The sequence below is a fragment of the Dysidea avara genome, chromosome 13 (genome assembly GCF_963678975.1).
Source record: "Dysidea avara chromosome 13, odDysAvar1.4, whole genome shotgun sequence".
Classification (NCBI taxonomy): Eukaryota; Metazoa; Porifera; class Demospongiae; order Dictyoceratida; family Dysideidae; genus Dysidea; species Dysidea avara.
The window spans coordinates 11,393,243-11,421,070 of NC_089284.1; the positions used below are offsets into that span (position 1 = coordinate 11,393,243).

At 37.1% G+C, this 27,828-nt stretch overlaps 3 protein-coding genes across 3 annotated transcripts; 2 read left to right on the forward strand and 1 right to left on the reverse strand.

Annotated features, from left to right (window-relative positions):
- Positions 1 to 34: 34 nt before the first annotated feature.
- LOC136243419 (sigma non-opioid intracellular receptor 1-like) lies at positions 35 to 4,718 on the reverse strand. Its single transcript, XM_066034929.1, has 4 exons — positions 4,509 to 4,718; positions 2,239 to 2,445; positions 669 to 761; positions 35 to 287 (listed from the first exon to the last, which is right to left on the reverse strand). The coding sequence occupies exons 1-4, from the start codon at positions 4,666 to 4,668 to the stop codon at positions 85 to 87; spliced, it is 663 nt and encodes a 220-aa protein (XP_065891001.1). The 5' UTR covers positions 4,669 to 4,718; the 3' UTR covers positions 35 to 84.
- LOC136243417 (mitotic spindle assembly checkpoint protein MAD2B-like) lies at positions 4,681 to 14,983 on the forward strand. The gene is made up of 9 exons (XM_066034926.1): positions 4,681 to 4,839; positions 4,900 to 5,018; positions 10,458 to 10,529; positions 10,603 to 10,641; positions 10,697 to 10,755; positions 10,806 to 10,903; positions 12,703 to 12,776; positions 14,641 to 14,733; positions 14,787 to 14,983. The coding sequence occupies exons 1-9, from the start codon at positions 4,779 to 4,781 to the stop codon at positions 14,838 to 14,840; spliced, it is 669 nt and encodes a 222-aa protein (XP_065890998.1). The 5' UTR covers positions 4,681 to 4,778; the 3' UTR covers positions 14,841 to 14,983.
- A 4,536-nt stretch (positions 14,984 to 19,519) lies between these two features.
- Positions 19,520 to 27,330, forward strand: LOC136243413 (uncharacterized). The gene is made up of 6 exons (XM_066034922.1): positions 19,520 to 19,949; positions 22,371 to 22,975; positions 23,792 to 23,847; positions 25,368 to 25,475; positions 25,545 to 25,891; positions 26,707 to 27,330. Exons 1-6 carry the CDS (start codon positions 19,536 to 19,538, stop codon positions 27,142 to 27,144), a joined length of 1,968 nt encoding a protein of 655 aa, XP_065890994.1. The 5' UTR covers positions 19,520 to 19,535; the 3' UTR covers positions 27,145 to 27,330.
- Positions 27,331 to 27,828: the final 498 nt, after the last annotated feature.

The window sequence follows — 27,828 nt, forward strand, 5'->3', positions numbered from 1 at the left end:
CATGCATGTCATCTTGTGCTATATGTTGTCACTGTTGAATGAGAAGTACTTCATGTGTCTGTATACAAAGCTTCACTATGGTGTCTAAAACAGTCCATAATACAAAGCTATGGTGTATATTCTAATAGTTTTGTACAGAGTGTAGCAATCCAGTGTGCCAAATATGGTGTCGGAGAGTGCAAACCCAAGGGTGGAGGGGACAAACCCTTTGCCATACTCTACCATCCACGTGCCAGGTGTCCACTCTACGCCAGTGACTTCACCCCAACTGTGTAACACTGTAGTACCTGTGGATCAGAGTAACACAATAGCATACAGCCACCAACTTTTTCTCTGTCTGTACTTTTCAAATAACTCTTTTTACTCTAGATCACACAATATGGGTAGAAATAGAATATAGAAGAACAGTAGGGTAGTACACTTCAACACAATGTTTGATACTTATCTACTCTAGGAATTAATTACAAAATGTGCAAGTCAAGCTACATGCATGCAAACACTAATTGGGTGTAATCCCAAACCGACTTGTTCTGCAACACTATTAATTTACAATCTCTACTAAGGCACTCCTAATAAAAACAACAACTATACTCTTACTAGAAGAAAATACAGAACCTGTTGGTCCCATTGCATACACAATATATACACTAATATAATAAGATATCTACCTGGTAAATGCATCACGCTCTTAACTGAGCCTTCTTCCCACTGTCGAAATGTTCCTTCTATGATAGTATCACTAATGTTCATCCAATATCTACCTGTATAGCAAGTCAACCATTATGTCAAGATAAAGTAACACAAAAGAATACCATGATTATAGAAGTGAATGCTTGAAGGCTGCACTACAACGATGATTGTACATGTGTGATCAAAAATTCAAATTTACACTAGTTGCAGGAATGTGCTATTTATGTGTATTTCACTTCTGCTTCCTTTCCTAAAATATATTGCAAAATCTACTCTGAAGGAAATTTTGCCTCACCTATTGTAGTATCAATGAAATGTAAGTAATTATCTGTGGGAGGAGTTACGTTTTTATGAAATTATACCTAAAATGGACATTTTTTGCTATAAAATCTACAAAACAATCAACAAATTGTACAATTTGCTCTGATAGATGTCTTAAGATTTTGACAAGACATTCGGAGATATCAACATATTTAAGACTAGATATGAAAATATGAAATGGGCAGTAATTAAAACGGTTCAGTTAGTGGTAGATTACAGTATAAACTGGTTTTACTTGTTTTTGATGATAATAGTAATGAAGATAAAAATCCAAACAATACCTTGGCCACTGTTAGTCCTCAGACACAGTTCTCACAAAGTTATCCTTGAAGTGGTCGACCATGCTCTTACTGCACTTGACTTGAGCACATGACCTCGTGTATGCAAGCTGGGATAATCTTTGTAGTTATAAGTTATGTAGTCCGTTTATCAGAAATTGGAAATGACTGTTCTATTAGAGTATTTTGAGTAAAAGTGTACTTTCTATTAGAGTATTTAATAAATGTATGGGCTTCAGTCATCTGAACAATTCACTTATCTCAGAACACTTTTACCATTCTCTGAGGCACATTGGGGTGAGGGTCCACTGTATCATGGTATTATCAAAGCCATAATACTGGTACGGATAACCTAGGGTCGGATAACTGAAGGTCTACTATATAGGTATATTTCAGAGTCCTTCCTTGGTGCACTATACAAGATAGGCAATAAATACTCACCTCTCATAATATTAATAAAACAATTAATGGATGATCAATACCCCATAATTGAGGAGGAATCATGAATCAGTGTGGTGCTGAATGGAAAGTTTTGTTACTAACAATTTTTCACAATTTATGGAACATCATTTGCAAAAAATGTTGCTGTCTTAAAATAGGGTTGGGAGGTATTAGTAGTCAATAAAGAAAAATACCAAATACCAAATTTAATGTAGTAAAAATTTTTGTGGTTTAGTGGTGGCCATACATGAAGTTGAGCCACGTTTACACTGCAGACAAGACCTAAGTATTCACAACATTTTTTGGGATACTTCAAACCTTATTGTCATTTCATTAGTTCCTTTAACTTTTACTACTAGGACAATGTGGGTGTAAGTAGCTTACTAATGTTTTTAAGAGTGTAAAATATAAAAAGATATTTAGTAATACCGAGTTAATTTTTCCTAATACCGTACTGTTCTTCAAAGTGCAATACTGCCCATCCCTATTGATAATGTACAAAACTCACCAGAGTTTCCAGAGGTATGAATAGCTGTTCCAAAGAATAGGACATACTCGGTCAAAGAGGCGTGCAGTAAATAGAAAGCTCCCATCCAGCCTCCACAGTTGATAAAGATCCACTCCCTGTGTTGAACTGGCAAAATGCGCTTGTGATAAGTAGCAGTTAATTCATCGGCAACCAGCTCAAATATCCTGCGATGAGTTGAATTACCCTCTGTGGAGAAAAATTTGGCATACACAGCTAGTGCATGCATAAAGGTATCGTCCTTCCTTGCAGACCTATTCTCCAGGGTGGCACTAATCAATAAGAGAATATAAGCGTCCCCTATGAAAGGATCTGGTGAAATGCCTAAACTTTTTAGTCGCCTCTTGTAAAATCTTGTGTAGTTATTAAAATAACAACTATCACTTGCCAGTTTCTGGTGATCTCTCGGACAAAAAAGGTATAGGCATTTCACCAGACTGGTTCAGAGGGGCACTTATAATCTCTCATTGATAAGTTCCACCCAGGAGAATAGGTCTACTACATAAAGGCAAGAGTTCCTATCTTTGTACTACGAACTCTTGATAAGGTAGCAGTGGTGAAGTGCGGTTAAACTAGAACATTCTTGAGGTACACTTTTAAACCAGAAGCTTGGAAATCAGACTAATACAAAGGCAAGGGACAAAGAAAGGGAAAGCAAGTACAAAGTTGGTTCAGTTATGCTGATAGTCTGGCAGCATACCCAACCAGTCTCGTACCGAAACTGTTCATACTGAGACTGTTTTTTTCTTTCTTTTGATTGATTTCTCATGATAGTCGGCAAAAACCTTTCTTCCCTACCACAGCACACACAACAAAACACAACCACTAGACAACCATGTGACACATACAATAATATAAAAATCTGTACAGTGGATCCTCACTTATCTGAACCTCAGTTATCTGAACACCTCGATTATCCGAACGCCAAATGTGACTGTTCTATTAGAGTATTTTGTCATCAGTGTGCATTCTATTAGAGTAAATGACTGTTCTATTAGAGTATTTCAACGAAGCTCTGTATTATATAAATCAATGGGCTTCAGTTATCCAAACAAATTCACTTATCTGAACACTTTTGGCTAACTATAAGAACAAAGTCAGATAACTAAGGATCCACTGTACTACACATATAAATTCAACATAATTGCAAGTAACACGTGTGGCATCAGTGACAGAATTCCACCAAAAAGTGGCAGATGAACGGAAAAAGGTTTTGGTGGAGGAGAGATGACAAGTTTTCAGGTTAGTAAAGCAGTCCTTGCAACGTCTATGATAACTATGGGTAAAGTATAGTTAATCTTAGAAAAACTAGTGATTCAACCAACATCTTAAGAATATCAAATGATAAAGATTTCTGGTGGAGGCTAATAAGTAGTATGACACAGTACTACACACACTACGTAACCTCATTGTAAATGTATGTCAAAAATAATTCTTAAAAATAATTCTTAAACATTTTTGTTTATCCACTTTATCCTTAAGCTGGTGATCATCTACTAGGATTGTAGGAGGAACTACACTAGATGCACGTTTTCGAGCAAACCACATGACACTAGACTTATTGACATTAAGCTTGATGCAATCCATGCCTGGATTCTCCGTAGGTCAGAGCACAATCTTCCTTTCACAACGTCATGATTTACACTGGAACATATCAATGTAGTATTAGTGTCATCAGGAAATTGTAGTAATCTACTATGTGTGACTAGCGAGGGCATCTCATTAAGGTATACAAGAAATAGAAATGGGCCAAGTGCACTGTCCTGTAGAATTCCACCCTTTACAGGAGACCAAGATGACATCATATCCTTATGACAGACATGCTATATATGATGGGAAAGGTAATTGGTGAACCAGGTCAGTTCAATGTCATGAACACCTAAGGCACATAGCAGCTTCAAGAGTATAACATGATCTAGTGAATCAAATGCCTTTCTGAGATCCAGAAAAACAGTGCATACAAACTTGACCAGCATCTAAGTGATATTGAGTCCATGAGAATCTGCTCAGTAGATCTGCCTGCACGATAAGCTCCCTGATATTGACTCAGGAGTTTGAACTGCTCAAAATAAATACTTAGTTGAGACAACCTACGGAGGCTCTAATATCTATGGTTGAGAGGCGACTAGCTTATCTAAGTGTGGGGGCGTAGAAAATTTTCCGCCCCCACACCAAAAGAAAAAAGCGCCAGCTAGATATTCATTTACCTGGCACGAGAAAACAACAAACACAAGACCTCGCACAAGACTCACCTGATTTAGCAGTGGCAATCGCCTTGTTCGTCATCGAGGCAATGACTTTATGGTTGAAAACATAAGACTTGGAGAGGAGCCAGCTATGTATCCCTATAGCAATTAACGCAACGAGGAATATCGCTACGAACACCTTCAGTGAAAAACTGATGACACCCATTTTCGTTTGGACTTAATGCTGTTCTGTACCTAGTAAAACTTTTAATTGTGGGATTGTGTTTTGACCAATGCAACCAGTCAAGTTTCGTGCAGTCTTGATCAATACCCTATATGCACATGGAAGCGAGCGCATTTGAGCACGAAGCTCCTTACCAAATTGATACATCTGAAGGTTAGCATGATATGCACTTCACCACTTAAATACTTTTATACAATTGTTCAATTGTTTCAGCTGTTGCTAACCTACTAAGCGAGTTTCTGGAGGTAGCCTTTCACTACATTTTGTATATCAGGGGAATTTATTCACCACTGTTGTTTGAACAAGCAAGAAAGTACAACATACCTGTCCAGGTGCGTGTGTGTGCGTGCGTGTGTGTGTGTGCGTGCGTGTGTGTGCGTGCGTGCGTGCGTGTGTGTGTGTGCGTGCGTGCGTGCGTGTGTGTGTGGGCTTGCAAACTTTGGCCTGTAGTTGTATTTGGCTGGAGACCCTGTCATATATGCATGCTAGCTGCAAATTCTTTCTGTATTGTATCATATAGGCAATAGTACTGTATATAAGGAATCATAGGTTTGCACTTTTCCACAAAAACTATATTGACCAGAAACCAACTTCACAATACCTTCATGGCACCTTGGTTAGGTAAGCCCAAAAGTGCCTTCAGTGTGATCCAAAATGCTTTCAATTTTTATTTATATTCAGTGGAGCTCGCCAACTAATTGACTAACTGACTGATGCTTTCGGACCAGCGTAACTCAATAGTAGCTAAGGCTACAGGTACAATTTTTTTTCACTAGAGCCTGACGGTGCCTTTTGGCATACTGCAGTACATACAATGTATGCATCATGGACTTACCTTTGTCCTCCTTTGTGTTCTGTTTCTTTTTACTGGCGGTGCAAAGTGTTAGTTAGTAATAGTACAAAATGGCTTGACTCTTACATGTACAACGAGGATTACCTGTATTTTCCATAGTGACTGGATTGATTGCAGAGGTACTTCTTCTGTTCTTTATTTATAGTGCTGTGTAATTGGATGAAGGTGTATGTTCAGTTGTAAAACTAATTATGATTACCATATAGCGAGTTTTATAGCAAGGAATTAATTTAGCGTTTGGGGTCATTCGCTAAAATTTAATTCGCTAGAATTTTGGCACCGCGATAACGTCATCGCGTGATTTAGTCTAAGGTCACACCTTCATCACTAAGCACTCTAGAAAGATTCGTTTTTGCCCAGCTAAAGCCAGGGATAAACTAAGCTGTGAAAAGTTAATGTGAGTCAAAACAAGAAGTACGGATTAGGAAAGGTGCACATGATCTGAACTAACTAATGGCTTGAACTAAAAATGATTGCGATGTAGCCTGCAGACCTACTAGCAAGGTTCAATTCTCTATTAAATCTTTCTCCCAGCCCCTATCATAATTAAAAGCAATATTTAAATTTTAGCGTTGCCATTTATTTGCTAAATTTTCTGCTGCTATCTTTTAATTTCGTGGGAAATTTCAGATGTTACAATAAACCGTTATACGGTATGTCTAGTGCCATTTCTTTAGTATGCACAGGTTCTCCAGTCATAATTATGTTGCAAGAAAAGTAAAGAACAAGTACAAGAAAAAATGAGGAAAATTAGTGATCATAGAAATAAAAGGTAGTGAGTTAAACAGGGAGCTCGCTTACACCTGCAGATAGGTACACACACATGCGTACATGCACACACACATTCTAATGAAAAAAATTTTCAGGAAACCAATTGTCTTCCCCTGCAGCTGGCTGTGGGTTCATGTCTGGTTTGAAAAGTATCACAATATTGCTAAATATCATGCTATTTTCATGTAGCTGATGATTCAACTAGTTTGACTCCTTGATCACTGTAAATTTAAAGTGCCTAATCTGTAACTTCATTGTACGATGTGATCAAGAACAATATCTCTAGGACAAGACTTTGTGTTAATTATTTCCAAGTACCATGGTAACACAAGGATAATATTGTTCACCAAAATTAAGACAATTTTTCATTAGTTCTTTATGAGTTACCATTCAAGTACATGCATGGTGTATCTTGAAGTGGACCTAGTATGGCCTAGTGCTGGGCGATATAGCCGACATACAACATATCACGACATAATTTTATATATTGTGATACAAAATTATATCGCGATATAGCTCACGTGATATAAGCAGTACAACGTGAACTTGTAAGATGGCATCTCCAGTTTCGCAATTACTCCTACTGCACCCTCGTCTCGCCCGCGTCAAGGGTGTGACATACTGTTGCGTATTTTGAAGGAACTGTCTTATTAGATCTGTGTGCAGCGGTGGGACATGTAGGAAGCAGTAGTACAGTGAGGAGAGTAGTAGTTCAGAGAGCAACTGTGATTAACTTTCAGCTATAAAAAGATAAAAATACTCTAATAGAGCAGTCAGTGCGATACTCTAATAGAACAGTCAGTAGAATATATAACATTGCTCTAATTACATTGCTTGGTCTAAGCTATTTAAAAAGAAAGAGACTGTGTATGCAAGCCTCCAGATACCATTTGAAAATATCTGTTTTTAAAAAAAAAAAAATTCTCTGCATGAGGCAGACCATCCTAGCTTGCATGTGCTTTGCACATGTAGTTTTTGTACACCGATAATCTCTAATTTAAATATTATAATAGATCAAGATAATGAAGGTATCACAGATTAAGTTGTAGGTGAACCGGAAGACTAGCTAACTATTGTAACTTGCCAGTATGCAAATCAACATTTCTTTTAATATTATTTTCATTTAACTAGCTGTATAAGTGCATATGATGTATTAGCTAATAAATGATCTTATTCCTGTGTTTTGTGTACAGTGTAGTAGTACATACTTGAAAAATACCTGAAAAATAAGAAAATAAACATTAAAGATAAAATTTGGTATATATCGTAACATATACCACTTTGGCGTGGGCGTTCAAAGGCGCCGCTCGGTGTTTAACTCGCATATTGCCCGGGCAATATCATGGGAAAGCGGTTTGCCAATGACTTTGATACCCAGCCAGTTCAAAGAATCGATGCGCTTTGACTCGTTATATTGAGCGACATAGAGCTTTGTATTGTGGGATTCGTTTTTGTAGAGGTTGCTAAGCTTAGTACATAGGCTAAGATAAAGTAGTTGGTTGTTACTAAAGGCACAAAATAATTGTTTGGGCGATTGTGGATGCGTATTTCTACCCACCGCGTATCAGCCTTTGAACAGACCACGGAACAGCAAAGCTACTACTGCTACGTTGAAATAGGTTAGTAACTTACAGTTCTAAGTACTATAATAACTTACTTACTGTCCCAATAGCGAAGTTAGTTGGCTTAACTTAGTACAAAAATGATAACAATATAAACTCCATCCCACAATCGCAAGTTTTCTAACATTGAGTGTTGAAGCATAGTAACGTATTAATGACGTTTTAACGTATGGACAACGTTTTCTATTAAAACCACAATCGATCTTCAGATGCTACTGTATAAAACAAATGGGATGAGTTCTCGTTAGTTCTTTCACCTATTAGGTGAGTGCGCCCCAAGTGATATATATCACTTGTACCATGGCTGCTTGGGATTTTGCTGACATATACACCCGCAGCCCTCGGGCCTGCGGCCCTCGGGCTTTGGGTGTATATATCAGCAAAATCCCTCGCAGCCATGGTATAACTATTACATATATTCATTAGTGTTGTTTTAGTACAGCAAATTCATTTTAGTTTAGTTCTAGTTCTAGTACCCCAATTCTGCCATAGTTTTAGTTAGTTCTAGTTCTAGTACCCCAATTCCACCACAGTTTTAGTTAGTATTAGTTCTGGTACCCCATATTTCTGTAATTTAGTTAATATTAGTTTCATTTTAGTTAGTGTTAGTTTTAGTGTTAGATATCTTCACATATACTAACCTTGGTAGCACCCCCTAGACTTCCAGAAACTTTAGATTTGGTGTTTTGATGTTCAGCACTATTTCCACTTACCATTGTGCACAAATGAACAAAAGCTCTAATAGAACTGAGCTTAAATAACCTAAATAGGGCTGAATAGCAATGTTTCAGAGGAGGTTGGACACAATACAAGCACTTCTGAAATTTATTTGTTTATTGCATAATTCTAATATATGACGAGGAGTAAGTGATAGAAGAAATATCCCCACTACATGTTACCTTGTGCTTCTTAAGATGAACAGCGAATTCTTATTGCAAGGTGGGTGTGCGAGTTTCTAATTCTCTTTTCGATTCTCTGTAAGGCCAAACTAGCTCTCTTCTTTTTCAATACTCTGAGAGGCTTTGTTAGCATGCACATTGCTTTCTTTGACAATCATTGTGTTTAAATACATGTACATAGGGCGTCCCTATAGTATTACACATGGATTCCACCCAGCGAATGCTTACACACGTGATCCTGTAGATTTCAAGAGCAATTTACGTGCCTGGAGTAGTGGGGTTGAATGGGGTTGACCGGCGGAATAGACTAAACTTGAAGTGCACTCTCGAATGGTACTTGTGAAAACCTTCGTGAATGCTTGGTTAAACTTTCAATATAAAATGTATGCACTCACATGTGCATGTCCAACCTCCTCTGACAATGTTTATGGTAGCATTTGCAGGCATTTGCAGGCATCACCATCTTCAAAGAAAAGTGTAAAGTGGTTATAGTGTACAATACCCTTTTATGTAGGATTGCTTGAGAAACCTTTTAGTTAGTTCTAGTTCTTGAACTAAAAGTTTTAAAGGTTTTGGTTTAGTTCTAGTTTTTGAACCAAAACTTGAAAGAATTTTAGTTTAGCTCTAGAGTACTAGAACTAGAATTAAATTGCTGTACTAAAACTAGATTTAGTTCTAGTTCCTTAGAACTAAAACAACACTAATATTCATATCGTGAATAAATTTTGCCATGACATGACATAAGAAAAATCTATATCGCCCAGCACTAGTACGGCCCTGGTGTCCTACCAGAGATTTTGTATGCATACTCTAATAATAGAACACTCTAATAGAGTAGTCAGTACATTCAAGACTTACCAACCTCCTAACTTTGAAGTTTTACTATATGCCTCACAGTAAACCTGCAGCACTGAAGGTTGTATTCAACAAGTTTAGAGAAAGATCACGTCACTGAAGTGCTTGTGACTAATGTTAATTGTTTTGAGTGACAATATTATGCTCTTTAACATCATGATGTTTCTCTTGTTGGTGTCTAATGCCTCCAATACTTGTTAGCTTGAAAGTGGAAATCTGTGTATATGGTTATACAGAAGAGTAAGTCATTTACTCTCTGTACTTGAAATACCTTTATCAGTGGTAATCTACTTTAAGCTCTTATTCTAATAGAACGTACAACTCCTTTCAATAATTGCCCTAGATGAACAGTCATTTTAACAGTAGGAACAATATGTATCAGCTAACGTTGGCTGTTTTGGAATGTTCTAATAACAATTGGTGCTATCTAAATGTGGTGTGTCAGTCTATATAATGATCACTCACGGCTTATATTGTGCTGTAATGAGTAGAATTTCACTGGTATAATTGTGTGTTGGTTATTGAATTGCAACTTCAGTATTGGTTGCTAAGCTACTTCAGTACTGGTTAAGCATACATGGAAAATCAAGACTCTAATAGAACAGTACAGTATTTTACTGTTTCGGTGAAACACTAGTCATATATCTCTATATTCATGATGGTAAAGTAGCTCAGATATACAATTGGATATTTTGACATCACCAGTCCTGTACCACATATACTTTTGCTTTATGCGTCGTGATGGTAGTAAATTTTCCTGTTAATATTTAGGTGTGTCGTCATCCTAAACTAAATCAGTACATCAAGCAGGTCTTAAATAGTCTATCACCGATGATAGAAAAGGTGAACTTCAACACATACACTTATATAATCACACTGGTGAAACAAATATTATTAAAAATGTGGAAATGTTTAGAATGAAATACAAAGGGTAGTATTGGCTGTAATTGACAAGGTGAGAATCACAGCTGTTTTCAGTAAGTAAAATAATTTTGCTTATGTATCTTAAGGAACATTGGACTGTTGAAGCTTTCAACTTTAGCGTTCAGAATAGTTCTGGTGCAAACCTGTAAGCATTGATGACATATGGTTTTATATTGTTCATTGTTATATTGATAGGGAAGATGACAAATATTTGCTTGAATTAGAATCTCATTTTAGAAGCTTCTTGTTAAAGATCAGTGTTTGTAATACGTTGCTAAAACCTCTACCAGAAGGTAAAGTATACTTAGTATTGATATTAACTGGTTTACATGAGTCTATACAATATTTTATTCAATTACACTATACATTATTCTGCAGTACTATAACTACAATAACACATGGTAGTGTGTTGTGTGGCCCAAGAAGCTTTCACACCGTGGGTATTTCATGCATGCATAGCTCTGTGCTGCCTTTACAAAATGATTTTTTCTATGGGAAATTCACTCCACCTTCACATACTAAATTTGAGCAAAATTGTTTCAAGCTTTCCAAGATATGATCCTTCAAAAATTGGCTTAATTTCCCCATCATTTTTTTCTTTCACACACTTACAGAAACTGCCATAAAATGTAGGGATTTTCTATCCGATTGCCTGAAATTTTGCACACAAACTATGAAGGTGAATCTTGGTACTACTTGGCTTGAATGCAATAAATAGTCATGGAGTTATTAATGATTATTACATGAAAAATAACACCATTGTGTTGTCACAGTCACACCTACAGGGTAAACCATTTATGGGAAGAAGATGAAAATCAGTATGTGGATAGGTTAACTATCGAGCCTCAAACCTTTTGTGGTTTAAAGAAATCAAGGTAAGGACCATGAAGATTCAGTGCGAAAGCCAACAGTGTGTAACAATTACATGATTGAGTTTTAATAATAAAAAATGGATCGTTTAATTATGGTAGAAAAGCCTTTCAGTGGTTTGGACAAACAGATGTAAAACTACTGAGTTATAAAACAAGATACAACTACATGTAGCAAATGCGTGATTGAGATACTCTAATAGTACAGTCACCCTATTAGAGCAGTCAGCTACGTAATAAGTCACTCTTCTACAACGCTCAGCTGTGTAATGTAGAAAGTTCAGCTACATAAAAGTTCACCCTGTATAAGGTTCAGCTATACTGTAGAGAGCTTAGCTACACTACAAGTCTCTCTATAGCTGCAGCTAGAGTCCAGCTATGTAACAAGTCACCCTGTAAGGAGTTCAGCTACATTGCAAGTCACTCTGTAGACAGTTCAGTTATGTTACAAGTCACCCTGTAGAGGTTTCAGTTTTGAGAAATTCACCCTGTAGAGATTTCAGCTACATTACAAGTTTCCTGTAGAGAGTTTAACTACAAACAAATCACCCTGTAGAGTGTCTAGTTAATATTTCAAGTCACCCTGTATAAAGGGCAGTTACTTTACAAGTCACCGTGTAAAGAATTCAGCTACAAGAAAGTCACCGAGTTCAGCCATAGGTTTACAAGTCAGAGTTCAGCTATTTAACAAGGCATCCTATATAGAAGTCAGTTACATTACAAGTTGCCCTGTAAAGATTTCAGCTATGTAACAAGTCACCCTATAGAGAGGTCAGCTACAAACAGCTCATCCTGTAGAGAGTTCAGCTACATTACAAATCACCTGTAGACAATTCAGTTACATTGCAAATCACTCTGTAGAGAATTCAGCTACAAGAAAATGTCCTGTAGAGAGTTCAACTATGTCAGCAGAAAGTTCAGCTAGGTTACAAGCCATCCTGTAGGGAGTTCAGCTATGTAGCAAGTCAACTTGTAAAGAGGTCAACTGATTAGATTTGAAAATGTACTATAGTACCTGCCTTAACCGTCTGTACAATCCATTGTCAGGGGTGGGGTGTACAAAGTACTTTACATATAAAAATATTAATTGTCATTTTCATGAAATAGGTAAGGTGATGACTCTCTAATCCCAAAGGGTCTGGATTAGAGATCATGATGGCTAGGAATTGCAGAACTACTTATTTTTTTGTACTGATACTGTTTATGTCTTCAACTTTCTGTAGGGTGCACTTTTATGGTTCAGGCTGTGACAAAACTATCGTCTGCTGCCAATATGGAGTACACTCATAGTGAGCAAGTAAGGGGAAGAGTGTGTAATAAGAGACTTCTGGGACTCACAAATATTTGAATACTCCTCAATTATCCAAATATTAATGTATCTCAGGCAAAAGTGTTCAGATAAGTGAATTGTTCAGATTTATATACAAAGCAAAGAGCTATGTTGAAATACTCTAATAGAACATACACCTGTACTCAAAATACTCTGATAAAACAGTCATTTCCAATATTGGATGAACAAGGGTACTGATAAACGAGGGTTGGATAACTTAGGGTCTACTATATCTATATTGTGTTTAATTTGCTGGAATTATACTTTGAGTATTGACTATACACTTGACCAAAGCATTGCATGACAGCTAGTGAAACTGTATACTTTACCAAAAAGTATTTACAGCAAGTTATTCATGGCTATGTGTGTGTGTTTCTTATCACTGTTGGTACTGGTTCATTGTGCATGCATGACATGCAAGAACACTCAGATCATGCATTTCTAACTAGCACAATGTTGCTTGCTGCATGAAGCTCAAGAAGTATGGCCTCACAAACTTCTTTTCAGCTAACAATGTAGCTTACTTTGTTAGACTATAGCACAAATTGTTTGAGACCTATATACATCTTAAACACTGTTTTTATAACTTGTAGTGCCAACACAACCCATTATATGTCACAGTTTGTAATGATGTGGATATAGTTTATGAAATAGTAGAGCAGCTAAGCAAAAAAATCATTCACTTTTTGATAAAAGCACCAAACTTGGTACAACATTTGCTTAATTCTTACTATTTCATATATGGTGCCATTAAAATTACCAATCATATCATGCTCAAAGAACCTGAAAAGTGAAATCAATAGAAAACGTATTGGGAAAGCCATAAAAGTGCTCTGAGCTGGCTCAATAGTAAATATACTGAAACTTTGCATCTGAATAGATAAGCAAGGGATGGTCATATACAAAAGCTGAGATGCCCATCCAGGTCATTAGCTTGCCATGTCAAGAAGCACGGAGAGTCATGGTTCATGAAGCCATAGATGTGCAAACATTATTTCTATTGGATTGTACCTGTACTTTTTAATACTGGCTTCACTAAAGTGTTTAAAAACAAGTTATTTTGACACATTTTGGAAGATTTTCTGATCACACCTGTAAATTTGAGATACATTCATGCTATTTGTACTAGTAATAGCATGGGTAGCAGTGAAATTTGGGATAAATACCACTCTTGTTGTATTGGAAATGGTAAATTTCCAATACAGTGAAATTTCCAATACAGTGAAATTTCACTCGGCTTCGCTTTCATGAAATTTATCCCCATTTCCAATACAACAAGAGTGGTATTTATCCCAAATTTCACTGCTACCCATGCTATTCCCAGTTAATACCATACTCGCTGCACATACGCATGCTGTGCATTAGCGTTGCCATGTACGCAATTTGTCACTATGTACTCACCTAACACGCGTCAACACTAATTGGCGCTACATTGTTAACATAAATTCTAGCCAATGAAATTGCAATTACAACTTTTTCACTGCTACCAGTGAAATACGGGATAAATTTCACTGCTACTATTGAGACTTTTGTATGGGCCGTGAAACAGGTATGGTATTAAAGCAAAAATGAAGATTTTAAATGCATTTGTATGGTTTCCTGACCAGCTATAAATGGGCTTATGACCTAGTTTAAAAGTTTCAAAACATGCCCTAAGGCAATGATTTTGACATGGCACCGTATCTCATATGATTTAGTATACCTTATTCAACTTCCACAGAAAATTTGGTGCTTTTATCACAAAGTGAACGATTTCATCAAAATTTGTTGCTTAGCCGCTCTACTAAAATGTTTAGATTTCTGAGTATACAAGGTGTATCATTTATTGCAGGAATTTCCATGGATCATTTTAGACCAACAGGAACACTCCATCAATAATTCAACAGTTGCTCCATTGAAATCTGTATCTACAGGTATTGTACAGGTTGGTGTCCATCATTCTTAGTTCTCTTGCATACCAGTACAATGCATGCACAGATGCAGTTATACGTGGAAGAGGCACAACACCATATATCATCTCTTGATGTTTAATGTACAAAACCTTCTCATGTATATACTTACAATGTGCAATTTAATAAATATCTTGCTGTAAAACTGGCCTTGTTGTAGTACATGTGTGTACTCATTCAATTACAAAATAAAAATTTTAAAATAGGAATATCTGTATTTTGTAAGCTGTGAATCTCATCACTGATAACTTGATGTCATTGAGTTAAACAGGAAGTCTCAGTTGAGCAGTCAATCTAGACTCCAATCATTAGAAATATATGTTTATAGAGGCTGCATGTGCACTTTCTGTACTCTTTTTGTACCTTATCACAGTCAGGATTCTCTTTGTGTGCTGGGCAGAGTTAATACAGTATCTTTACTTGTAGTATAATTGTTCCACCTGGATGTACACCCTAAGCCAAATGATTAATAAAGCGCGTCAACAGTTTGCAGCAAAAATACCCAAGCTGCTTTCTGAGGTACATCTCAGCTCAACATAAACATTCTATACAACAGACCTGTATTATGGGTGTGCAACTGATGGGTTCCCATGTACTCAAAGAGAGAATTTGACGTTTATGTCCTGTCACCACCTCTTCCTTATTAGAAGGCAGGGACCTGATAGGGGTATTGAAATGCTTTTTTACCTGCAATTTAATAGCTTTTGAAACTAATATCTAAAAAATAATGACATCTTTATAATTTGGCCAAAATACTTGACATCTACAGGTATGCAGTGATGATGAGTATAATGTACAAATAGCTCAGCTCTGTAGATTATTGTTCTGTTGTTGGCATTCAGAGTGGAGGGGGCATCTCTACTGATTAAGCAATATACCTAATAGAAATACTTTATAATATCTGTACATAGATTAATTGCTCGGCGGTATTGAAATTGGTATTAGTAACAGGAAAATATTGCAGCATATCGATATATAGTTAGCTGTGTTGTAATTATTGCATCATTTCTTGGGCCTAGTATGAAGCAGTATGCATCCCAAAAACCAAAAATATATAGTTCAGTACAAGTAGGCATGTGTTGTAATGTGAGAACCTCAAGTTTTTGTTTAGGGTGTGTCTGCTAAACCATCAAAAAATTGGGTAATTAAACACCAAAGGCTAGCTGGGTTAAAAGCAATCCTATACTGGTATTCATTGATATACCGGTATTCATCGATATACTGGTACGTATTTCAATATATCGGTTATCAAAGGATGTCATGGTATGATAATCGGTTATGATAATTTATCTCGATAAACAGTATTACCGGTATATTGCACAGCACTACTTGCTAACTGAGCAGACATTATGTGATCATAGCACTTTTGTGTTAACAGTGTGTTAGGGGGCCAAAATCTTGACAGTAAAACTCCCTGCCATTGGTAACTTGATCCTCCAGTAGCATACAGTCTAACTTTCACAATAGGGAGATCATCTCTTTCCATTAACAATACCAGATCAGGAGCTTGCCAAAACTAGCCCACCCCAATCACTATCTGCCACCCGACACCATGCACTTCTACTTCAAATAATTGTAAGATTTTGGAACCATCGCTAGGGCTGAGTAACATTTAAAATACAATGGTGTGATATATCATGGGAAGACATGAGAGAACCATGAAAAGGACATGAATAAGTTTATATAGTTGACAAGTCAACTTAAATGTTTCATCATTTGAAGTATGTAAGTGACGGAATAATTATAACAGATTGTTTGACTTCTCTATATGCCTGATTTGCAAACCCATGATTTTGTAACATCATATGATGTGATCATTAGAGAAAAACAATGTTATCACAAATTATTAGAGCTTTACAGTGATCAGCACATATTTTAGGGCATGAAGGCATGCAGCCATTCCGTTATTCAATGATACCAACTCTGATATTCATTCCATATAAAGCAGTGCGTATCTATTCGTCCAACAGTCACATGATCAAAAATTAGACAAAAAAGTGTGCTGGACTTGCAAAAAAACCCGTCAAAAGTCTGGAGACTTGAACCTGCAACCCCATGCAAGTGTGAATGATCACCACTATGCTATATGCCGTTGCTACTTGCCAGCTACAGTACCTATAGACCTCACTTAGTTTCTATGCCATAATGGAAACCATGTGTTACTGATCAACACTTAAGTTAGAAGGGATAACCTGAGACTACATGGCAATGATGTACAAAATAATCTTGTTGAAACTGAACCCTCTCTCATCTAAGTCTTGAGCTTCCCACAACAATAATAAGTTTCATTGGTTATTTCCATGCATGTGACATTTCATACATTTGGATTTTGTGGATAGAAAGTAAACCATCATTATTAAATGATATAAGTATATATACATACATATAGTCTGCGACCATAGTAAGATCATACAAGATCTATGTGGGCACTGCAAGGTGTGCGTACATGTTAAAAAAACTACAACAACAGTATTGTATTTTAGTTAACTTGTGTATTGTAATTTTTCAGCAGGGATGACTGCTGGTATATATGCAAGAGAGAGAACTATCATTATTAATTTTGATGAAACAAGTAGCTACCAAGGGCGGATCCAGACTTATGGAAAGGGGGGGTCAAAAATGAACTGAGGCACTACATTGTCTCTGGTTTGATAAGGTGAGACCAAAAAAAAAAAAAAGGTCACAGCCAGCTGACAATAGCTGCCCACCTCACCAACCACGTATTTATAGCTGATAAAGTACATAAACCAAGGAAGCAATTGGTGACGAATCAGCTGATGATGACGAAAGGCAGAAAATTAAAGCAGTGAAGAAGAAGAGTCATATAGCTAATGATGCTAGTGTATATACAGAGCAAGTACCAACTAACAGTGACACATTTACCTAGTCGGAACCGGAAATGTGGCTGGATAAAAAAAAACGTTCCCACCTTGGCTTATTTGTCTAAATCATAAACTTGGTTGTAAAGAGTTACCGTCTTTAGGTATAGATGCTGCAAAGAGTATTCATCTTTCTCGTGAATGGCAGTCAAACTTACCACCGATATCATTCTCAAAAAAGTTATAAATTTTTCAAAATTTCCTTATAGACTTTATTATAGTATTCATACTTCTTGCATTGTATTTTCATAAACATTTATTCAAAATCGCAATCTCAAAAAGTTAATTTTTCAAAATTTTATTGAGCAAATCTTATACTATACTAATTCTAGATCTGTTATGTGGCTAAGTATATAGCTACTATTAGCATTCATACTTCTTCCAGTGTTGAACTCAGCAAATTTCAGTCAAGATTGCCACCAAATAAAATATTATAATCTCAGAATGTTAATTTTCAAAATTTCTATGGGGAGCAGTCTAGGTCTTTACACTATAGCTATAATTTGGCTTTTTAGCTCAGTAGCTATACTATTAGCATTCATACTTCCAGTGTTGAACTATCAACAAATTTCAGTCAATATTGCCACCAAATTCAATCTCAGAATGTTAATCTCCAAAATTTCCTGGGGGAGCATGCCCCCAGACCCCCCTAGAAAGCTCATGCTTCGTATTTTGCAGAGTGTGCTTTGAACACTGTGGAATGATTTCCAGTACCTGTGTGCCCCCCCTTCCCTTAGCAAAATCCTGGGTCTGCCCTTGATAGTATACCCTCGTATAAATTTACAATTCGAGCACTGGCATAAAAATCCTTAAATAGCTCACTACACACTGTTCTAATACTGTGACTGCTTTATTAGAGTGACTGCTCTATTAGAGTATCTCGATCTTGGTATACTAAAAATTTTTGGAGGGGGAGTCAAGAGCCCCCTTTGACCCCCCCTGTATCCGCCCCTGGTAGCTACAATAGATTAATCCTCAATTGGTCTCATGCAACCACATGCATGCAGTCAGATCACACTATAAAAAGAAAATCTGTGTGCATGGGCACAACAAGGAGTGTAAGTGTATACAAATATATTATTATATATGCTAATTGAAAGGGAAAAAAAAACAGTTACTGGCATTAAGCTGTCAGTTGTCCACTCACAGCAGGTCCGGGCCATGAACATACTTGTTTGAGCTGATGGTAGATTTGATGATAACAGAAAGTTGTATGAAATCAGTGAAACTCTTGATGTTCTGAATAGAGGTCGGTTGGTATAGTGACCCAGCACACTAATTTCAATTGTTTCATAGTCGTTGGATATCTGCAGGCAATCAAGCTCTGCAAGCAGTTGTAGATATTCAGTCTTGTTTCGTTTGCTAGATATAAATAAATAAATATAGCTAGCAGATTGAATGTTGTGTTCTGATCTAAAGGGAATGTTAAAGCAACTCAGTGCAAGGTGTAGCTGAGTTATACACAATATCTGGCCTGAAAGGTGTGGTGACTAGGGCTGCTGGAATGGGAGCTTAACCAGATTGCAAACCCTGAAGGTCAGCATAAACACAGATGTTTTATTTTTATCTGCTTTCAGTACCAGTTAGGCACTGCAGATAGATGGCTCGAGATGGATAACGGCTATAGTCAATCGAACATTTCTTTCAGCTTATAGAGACCAGTAGATGAAGTACTTGGTCGTGGCGGTATGTGTATCTTTGTTGTGTTAAGCCACAGGGCAGCCACCTAGGATGTGAGCAGTGGTAGGACGAGTTGAGTCACACAAAGTACACCGCTGAATTCGTCGACGAAATCACGTGATGTTATTGTGTGATGTAACGATGTGGTGGTATAAAATCGCGCGTAGATAGCTATAACTATGATAGTCTACGCAGTTCTGATTATTGTAATAGCTGCAATGCTATTTACTTGCGAGTTGAAGCCCGCCACATTGAACCCAATATTGAATGATGAGACGGGGAAGGTTTCTGACAGTGATTCACATTCTGTTACCTTCAGCGTGCAGATAGAGAAACCCTTGGAGGAACCACACGTGCATATACGGCAAGCAAGTGATGACGTTTCACCCTCAACTGTATCGCCAAAGAGGCACAATACCGTTCGAAGAAATTCCACAAATCTCATTGTCTTGAACAGAAAAACGACGATTCAAAGGATCATGCTAGCGTTACTTTTATGCACTATCACCACAGGCATTTTGGTGCCAGTTATACGCTTTGCCAGTCTGAACATATCAAGTGAAGGACGCAATTTTGCTAGCATCAGCAGTATTGAGTATATGGACTGCGGGGATAACACGAGATCTTTTGTGGTAGCTAATGTGTGTTGTGTTGTACTGTGCTATGTATACTGTGCAAGGTTGTAGCTATATAGGAAGCTACATATGAGTTAGGGACCCGGACTAAAAATCACTGAACTTGGTCAAGGTTGTGGACTTAGCTATAGCCAGCCTTTCAAAACTCTGTAGCTCTACATGCATTTGTGAGCCAGTGGGGCGGCTGAGAGCCAACTAGCTATAGGTATAAACTATAGCTTACATTACTAAGGCCAAGCAAATTTGATTTCTTGATTCTCCTTTAATCCAAACATTTATATAATAAAATGACACAGGCGGGCCATTATACCATTTATGGCTGAAAACCTTAAGCAAAAGCTAAAACAAATTCACTGATTTTCAAAACTGTAACTATGAAACAAGGTGGCCATGTGCACATCACGAAAATTTGTGGCACTTCCATAAAAGTATGTAGCAGAAACATACTCAAATCAAGGAATTAGGTTTGCTTGGCCTAAATTATCAAAACTGCAGCAAGTTGTAATTGTACTGGTACTATACTACCCCTATTTTGCTGAAGTTACCAAAAATGGCATCTCACAATGTTGTCCATGTACTGGTGAACTTTGCTTGGGGCGGTATAGTCAGCCAATTGCAAGAGTAGATGCTTGGCATATAATTTTATTTTTTTAAGAACAGGATTTTGATTGTGGTAGAATAAAACCTCACTCATGCTCCCTTCTGTAATAACACCATCTGGCTACGTAGCTCTCAAAGGTCCCAATTACAAACAAGTTGTATACATGACTTCAGTCATTAGCTATTAAGATCACCAACCTATATTATAATATTATAGTCCTATTAGTGACCTCCTAGCTGTTAATGAGATTTTACTGCACCTCAAAGATTACAATTGACACTCCATAAAAAGAGGACTAAATAAATTGGCTTACACCCTATATATGTAGCACACAGTCACACTCTAGCCTGCCACCTAGCTACTACTCTTAACTCAAGCTGTTGGTAAATATTTTGCATGTTAAAATACTTAATGAACCTGAGTCCTACTAATTCAGGAAGCTAGCTGAATGTTTTAAAAGGCTATACAGCATATGCAAAGGTGTTTAATTGCATGTCACTATAATAGCTATTTATAACTGCCTGTTCCATATGCCCTTACATGCATATGTGCAGAAGTGTTATGTACTAGCTGTATCTATTAGATACAGTTGATTGATAATCTGCAATTTACATTTGTAATAATCATGTCTACATGCAACAGTCACATCATCATAGTCGTATTTTCACAGACAATAAACCTAAATAGTAAATCTGCATGCAGGCAGTGTGTAGTATAGTGTCAACTTGCCAGTATCAGTACTGATTGCTGTGCATACTCACTACATGATATTACAGGCTAGCAGGCACAGCAATGAACAACCTGGTAGCTATAGCTACATAAGCTCACAACAATGATGTACGTATATACCAGTATATGGAATAAAAAACTACAGCTATATACTTCTTCCATACAGAATGACCATAAAATAGATTTCCAATGAATGCCACATATTTCATGAGATATTCCACTTGTATACTTACGTATGTACTATAGCTATCGGGTTGTAAGTTGATGTTCATTTCTTACCCTGCAAGTTTAAAAATCAAGGTAATCCTCCTTAGCATTTGAGCCATTCAACACACACAATCCTTGGATAGTTTGGCACAACCAGCATCACAGTGCGAGTATGGTGTAACCGTATAGTGTGCATGTTTTCAAATGGTACCCATGCGGTTAATGAATTGTAGCTAGAGTTTAGCATTGTGTAAAATGCTGCTAAATTCTTCAGTGCACAATTGAATCAGTATTATTTATTTATTTATACAACAAAGTATACTCAGAATACATTTGCCATGACTTAAAAGCAACAAACCAGCAACATGTTTTATATGTGACTGGGCCTGCGAAAATAGGGCATGTGGGCACAAACTACACCCTATCGCATAACAAGTCATATCACAGTAATATGATGAAATATTTGCATTCTGTCATTTGTATTATACAGCCAACTAAATGTTTAATAAGTATTGAAAATTACATTGCCATATGATAATCACAGAAAAAGTTATGAGTTCGAAAAAAGCAAATTTTGTGTGCCCACATGCCCAATTTTCGCAGGCCCAGTCACATATACATAATCATCATTTAGTCTATTGGATTCTTGAGCCATTAGCTAACTATGTTATAGTGCATGATCAGATGTAACTCTAGGTATGGCTACACACATGGTGTAACAATTAGATAGAGTTACACCATCATTTGTTTCTCAACATGTGCACATCTGATCATTTTCTGATTAACATTATTCATAACATGATACAATGGGATTCATTGAGGATATGACAATGTGGTTGTTTTGTACTATACCTATTTGATCCATATTGTGTTCTCTGTAGGATGATAGTGATATCTTTGATATGTATCATGAGTCGTGTCGTCTCTATGAGGGAGGTATATGTGATGCCTATCTCAGGGCAGACATAGAGAATGTAATGACACTGCTTAGAAGGAATACTACAGAACAAGATCTAATGGACTTTTTCAATGTACTAGATGACTATCCCAGTATTGTGTCAAAGGAATGCAATCAAGCTGCTAAACCACTGATATGTGATTATGTATATCCCATCTGTGATAGTAATGGATATTACAAGTATGCCAGTAAGGAAGAATGTGTACGTGTCAGAGATGTAATTTGTGCTGCTGAGTGGCAAATTGCACTGTCCCTTGTGCCTCATGTGTTACCAAACTGTGACATACTACCAGATGCCGAGTTTGACGTAATTGACACTCAACAAAACAATGCAACTACTATACCAGTCTGTCCTGAAGAATTTAAGCTTTATTGCAATAAATCATGTTTGCCATTATGTGATTCAGCTACACAGGGTGACGAAAGTGAAACGTTATCTAGAAAAAGAGCTGATATTGCAGCTGGCTTACTAGGAATTATTGGAGGAATACTTCTTATTGCATTGTCTGTGCTAAGGAGAGAGAGCATGTGAGTCCATGGATATGTCTATAGTTTGCTTGTGTTCAAGAATCAGCTGAAGAGAACACTTCGCTAATATATAGCCAGTAAATAAGTTGGTAAAACTATATCATATTTACATAGGTGGGAACATGGCTGCTACAAAATCATGTAGAGGACATGTTCACTTATAACTAAATTTTATCACAGCTTATGAAAGTGAACACAAATAGACTACAGTGGAACCTCCCTTATCCGGACCTCTATTATCCGGGCACCTCCATTGTCCGGGCACCTCCATTGTCCGGGCACCTCCATTGTCCGGGCACCTCCATTGTCCGGGCACCTCCATTGTCCGGGCACCTCCATTGTCCGGGCACCTCCATTGTCCGGGCACCTCCATTGTCCGGGCACCTCCATTGTCCAGACAGCCCAAATTGGTCATGTGGCTTGTAGTTTATTGACCATAATGAAGTTTGGTTTAGATGAAAGCACAAGGAGGGAGCCTAAAGGTTGCTGTGTACCTGTTTGATGGCTTGTTTATTGTACTACTAATAACTACCACTTGGTTGCTAGGTGATAATGCATTTTTACAGCCCAGGGGAGTGACCATGACTGCTCTGTAGTGACTTCCCCCTCTGCCCACTAAACTGCATACCACTAACTGATAGCAATAACAACATTACTTGTATTTAAGTTAGTCACTTTAGCATAATAGCATGTTATTCTTAGTTACGGACATTTCTGAGATACGGACAGTAGTAGGTACCAGACCGCCCGGATAAGAGAGGTTCCACTGTATATAGTACACTTTACTAATTATTGTTTATTATCAATACTTTACAGGTTTCAGTATCCTGCTATTTTTATTGTTTACACAAGTCTATGTCCTATTGTTCCAGGTAAGTATATGCACTGCTTTTATAAATAGACATGCATGTTTAAGTGCACTGATAATATCCATCAAATTGTATAATGTTTCTTTGGCACAGTGGAACTTTGACAAATTTGGCATATGTGACCCAGTCTGAGAAAACCGGTCTTATCGCCCATGTCAGCAGATTCCATTTTTTACCCAGGACACACAGCTACATGAATAAACTATCTAATTCCACATTTAAAATCAGCTAGACTTGAGTGGTCTGGTTTTGCTGGCTGCTTTTCCCAAGCCCCGTGGCGATCCGTACGTGTGGTGTGGGGCCTTCATGGAACTCTGGTCAGCCTGGGAATGACTGTGTGTGGCTGTACAGCTCTGTGGTGTTGAATAAGTACCTAAGCTGTGAGCTTCCTTTCATTTTAGCTAGTTGTGAGACCTCATTGGCTCAAAACTTGGCCTAATTCATCCCTTGGCCTTCCTGTTCAATTTTTGAACACCATCTTGCCCGCCTTCCAGGGCCCCCGCCTCCCACCCAATTTGCAGCTCGCCTGGTACAGTCAACCTCGGTTTAAAAACTATCTAAAATGGCAGGAAACTTAGTTGTTGGCTACTTGCACAGTGGATGCTCTGTAAGGTAAGGAATTGGTATAAAACGTGTGAAAATTTGGTACATATAGCTTCAACCATTGGCGAGCTACAACACACTAAATACTTAAAACCAGCATTTCTCGATACTTTTAAATAGGCGATAAGCCCGGTTTTGTCAGACTGGGTCACATATGATGAATACTTCACCAGATTTCCTTCCAATTTTTTGCATGTTTTAAACAATTTATGTTCAGAAATACAGCTGGCAAGTTCAGATGTATAATTTTAAATACCAGTCTGTGATCCAATATGTGGAGACTTGAAACTCTATATGCAGCACAAGGAAGCAAGATCCTGGGTAGCAGGGACTTGCTGTGGAGCTGCAACCAGATGAGCCAACCCAACTAAGTGAAGCATTTGTAAAACATTGCTAGTAATGCTATTCCATATAGCCTGTATCCTAAGACTCCCTCCATGTATGCACTAGGGCCCAAACGAACTTAAGTGAAGGTTTCCATGTTGTGCCAGCCACTGGTCTCAACTGTATAGCAGTAGTAAAATCCTGGTAACCATGACGTCCATGAGTATCTTTACTTGTGGTATTCAATTTCAAATTTCTCAGTAAAAGTGCTGAGTTGGTACAACTGTGTGTTGCAAACTTGTGAGACATGCATTTAATGTGCTGTAATTTGTATACAGGACCAAAAGTTCAAAAGATTCATGAACTTTATTTAGTTAATAAATGTTCGAACCCTGACGGTCCAAGTTTGTTTGGGCCCTAGTATATTATGCACTTTTGACTAACTGAACCATCACAAAAAACGTGTCATGGTTATATATAGGTGTGGGGCATGCTTTTTACAGTGAAGCAAATTTGTGCTGTATATAAAAATGGTTCGTCAAATTTCCTTACTTCTGTACAATAGTACAGTCATAATTATAGTGTTATATTCATAGGAATACTTATTCTGATATCACACATTGATACTAAGAAGGATTTATACTGTACCAGTGAAGTTGTAACTGAAACATTTAATAACCCATCTGCTTTTTGTTGGATATCAGGTAAGACTCTCTGGATTATTGTTTTTCTTTAAGACTATTTCATTATCTAATGTCTTACGTCCCTCGCAGGAGTATTACTACATTTTGTTGTGCTGTTGATGGCATTCTTATGGATTTTACATGTATTTCATATTTATTTCAATTTGAAATTTCCATTGATGTCTCTCATTTTCAAAGACAAAAGGAAAGTGAAGATTCTACATTTCAGTGAAGTTTTAGTAAGCGTGTTCTTAAGTGCTCTTGGTCCTGGAGTTATTTGGTTTAGCAACAATGAGTATAACATATTTAGTCTGCCACCATTGCTGTGCCTCCCTGCAACTAATTCTTTGATATTCTATACTATGTGTTTACCACTTGTAATTCTTCTGACAATTGGAGTGAACCTGATTGCAATGGTGTTGTGGACTTTGCTTCAGGTAAATAAATCTGTACTATAATATGTGACCGGATTTGCGAAAAGGTACCTTTTCACACACAAAAAGTTGACCCATTTTTTGAACTTTGAAGCTTCATGAATCGTCCATACTAAATGTATGGGATATTTTTAAAGCCTCATAACTCACTTGTTCTTGCCCGTATCAAAGCACTTTTTTGATAAACAGTTCCGGCATTTGAAGGGCTTCACAGTGCTACTAAATGTTTGAGCAGCTGGCCCTTGTAACAAGAATTATTAACAAGAAACGAGGGCTCAGGTGAATGTGAACAGACTATAGTGTATAAAACAAATAGGGTGAGTGTTCTGTAGTTCTTTCTCCTATCAGGTGAGTGTGCCTTGAGTGATATATATACATATATCACTTATACCACGGCTGTTTGGGATTTTGCTGATATATACACCTGCAGCCCTCGGGCCTGCAGCCCTCGGGCCTGCAGTCCTTGTGCTTTGGGTGCATATATCAGCAAAATCCCTTACAGCCATGGTATAACTATTAAATATATCTAATAATGTATAATGCAATATTTTTATGCTATTGTTATCCAACAGTCACTGAATAAAAAGGCTTAAGGGTGTTGACAGCAATTTTTTTTAAATCCAGGTGTTCTGAAGGCCACACCAAATAACATCATTGCATGTAGCCATTTCTAGACTGTCACCTTTGATTTTTCAGTCCAAGGTCATACGTAGCTGTTTTTGAATATTTAGCTGGATTGTTATTTGTATTTGTTAATAATATAATTACTTGTAAAGATATCTTTATAGCATTATGATATGCTCTGATATTTGTTACAGAAAAATGGTTTCTTTAACCGAACAATCACCAGGAAGCAGTGTTTTGTATGTACTATTTCTACTCCAGAAGTCAAGATATTGATACTGCTTAGTTATTTTGTTGTGTTTAGTGCAGTACTTGCCACACAAATAACTACTTCCATTGAATATGCAAACCCTGCTTCAGAAAATTTATACGCTTATTATTTATGCCAACAACATGGAGAAAATCCTGCTTGTAGTAAGTTACAAATGCAGTATCGTGAGTACTCGAGTCCTGGATTGATATCTACGTCCTTCATAATGACTGGATTAATCAATTGGGTGAACCTGATATTTCCCATTCAGTTTAAGGATGTTAAACACGTCATTTCAAGAGCTACTGCAAAGCTTCATAACATATATAGATTCACTATTGAAACTACACTCCCTAAAAGCAATAATTCCACTTCCGTTTAAGTATGCTGTATACATCACGTACACATGCATTTAAGTAAGAATAATAGTTTCTATCATATTTATATGTATTATGTTTAATACTATGTGATATAGAAATATAGAAATTATAATGTTTTTAATTGCTTTTGGATTTTGCCAAGTTACCTTCTTTGTTTTGTACTAACTGATGTTGAGGGTGGTTCCATATATGCGTATATGCTTTTAAAAATTGAATTAGTGTTTTGTGATTCATGTAATTTTGTATACACTTGTATACGAATACAAAGAATGTAGTTTTTTTACGAAGAACAGAAACATTGCATGTCAACCACATGCACAGAAGTAAAATTAGGGTATAGCTATGTATAAGGCATGCCACAATTCTGTAGTTGTTATTTGTGTGTTCCTTAAGGAGCCTGTGAGCAGCCCACCGAAATCTGTAATTATTACAGAGTCTTACAGGATATCTTCATATCCAAACTCTCTATTAAGTAGACAGAACACATTATTACACATATCTCCTTCCTGGACCTTAATAGATGGGGGTATTCCTCAAGGCAGTGCCTTACGGCCCTTGCTATTTCTAATTTATATGAATATATTTTCTTCTGTGACTTACAATACGAATGCAAATGATATGATACAAGTGAGTTCATTAAAAACTTGATGTTTTCATCAGGAAGCTCTTTGTTGTTGCAGTTTACA

What these genes read in the sequence shown, in the direction of transcription:
- LOC136243419 (XM_066034929.1), bottom strand. Translation starts at nt 4,668, where the DNA reads ATGGGTGTCATCAGTTTTTCACTGAAGGTGTTCGTAGCGATATTCCTC. An exon ending in GATTGCCACTGCTAAATCAG is followed by an intron (nt 2,446 to 4,508) that starts GTGAGTCTTGTG and finishes TTTTCTCCACAG; the next exon opens with AGGGTAATTCAACTCATCGC. An exon ending in TCATACCTCTGGAAACTCTG is followed by an intron (nt 762 to 2,238) that starts GTGAGTTTTGTA and finishes CTTGCTATACAG; the next exon opens with GTAGATATTGGATGAACATT.
- LOC136243417 (XM_066034926.1), top strand. Translation starts at nt 4,779, where the DNA reads ATGCACATGGAAGCGAGCGCATTTGAGCACGAAGCTCCTTACCAAATT. An exon ending in TATCACCGATGATAGAAAAG is followed by an intron (nt 10,530 to 10,602) that starts GTGAACTTCAAC and finishes GGAAATGTTTAG; the next exon opens with AATGAAATACAAAGGGTAGT. An exon ending in GCTAAAACCTCTACCAGAAG is followed by an intron (nt 10,904 to 12,702) that starts GTAAAGTATACT and finishes AACTTTCTGTAG; the next exon opens with GGTGCACTTTTATGGTTCAG.
- LOC136243413 (XM_066034922.1), top strand. Translation starts at nt 19,536, where the DNA reads ATGCTATTTACTTGCGAGTTGAAGCCCGCCACATTGAACCCAATATTG. An exon ending in ATAACACGAGATCTTTTGTG is followed by an intron (nt 19,950 to 22,370) that starts GTAGCTAATGTG and finishes TGTTCTCTGTAG; the next exon opens with GATGATAGTGATATCTTTGA. An exon ending in TGTTGTGGACTTTGCTTCAG is followed by an intron (nt 25,892 to 26,706) that starts GTAAATAAATCT and finishes TATTTGTTACAG; the next exon opens with AAAAATGGTTTCTTTAACCG.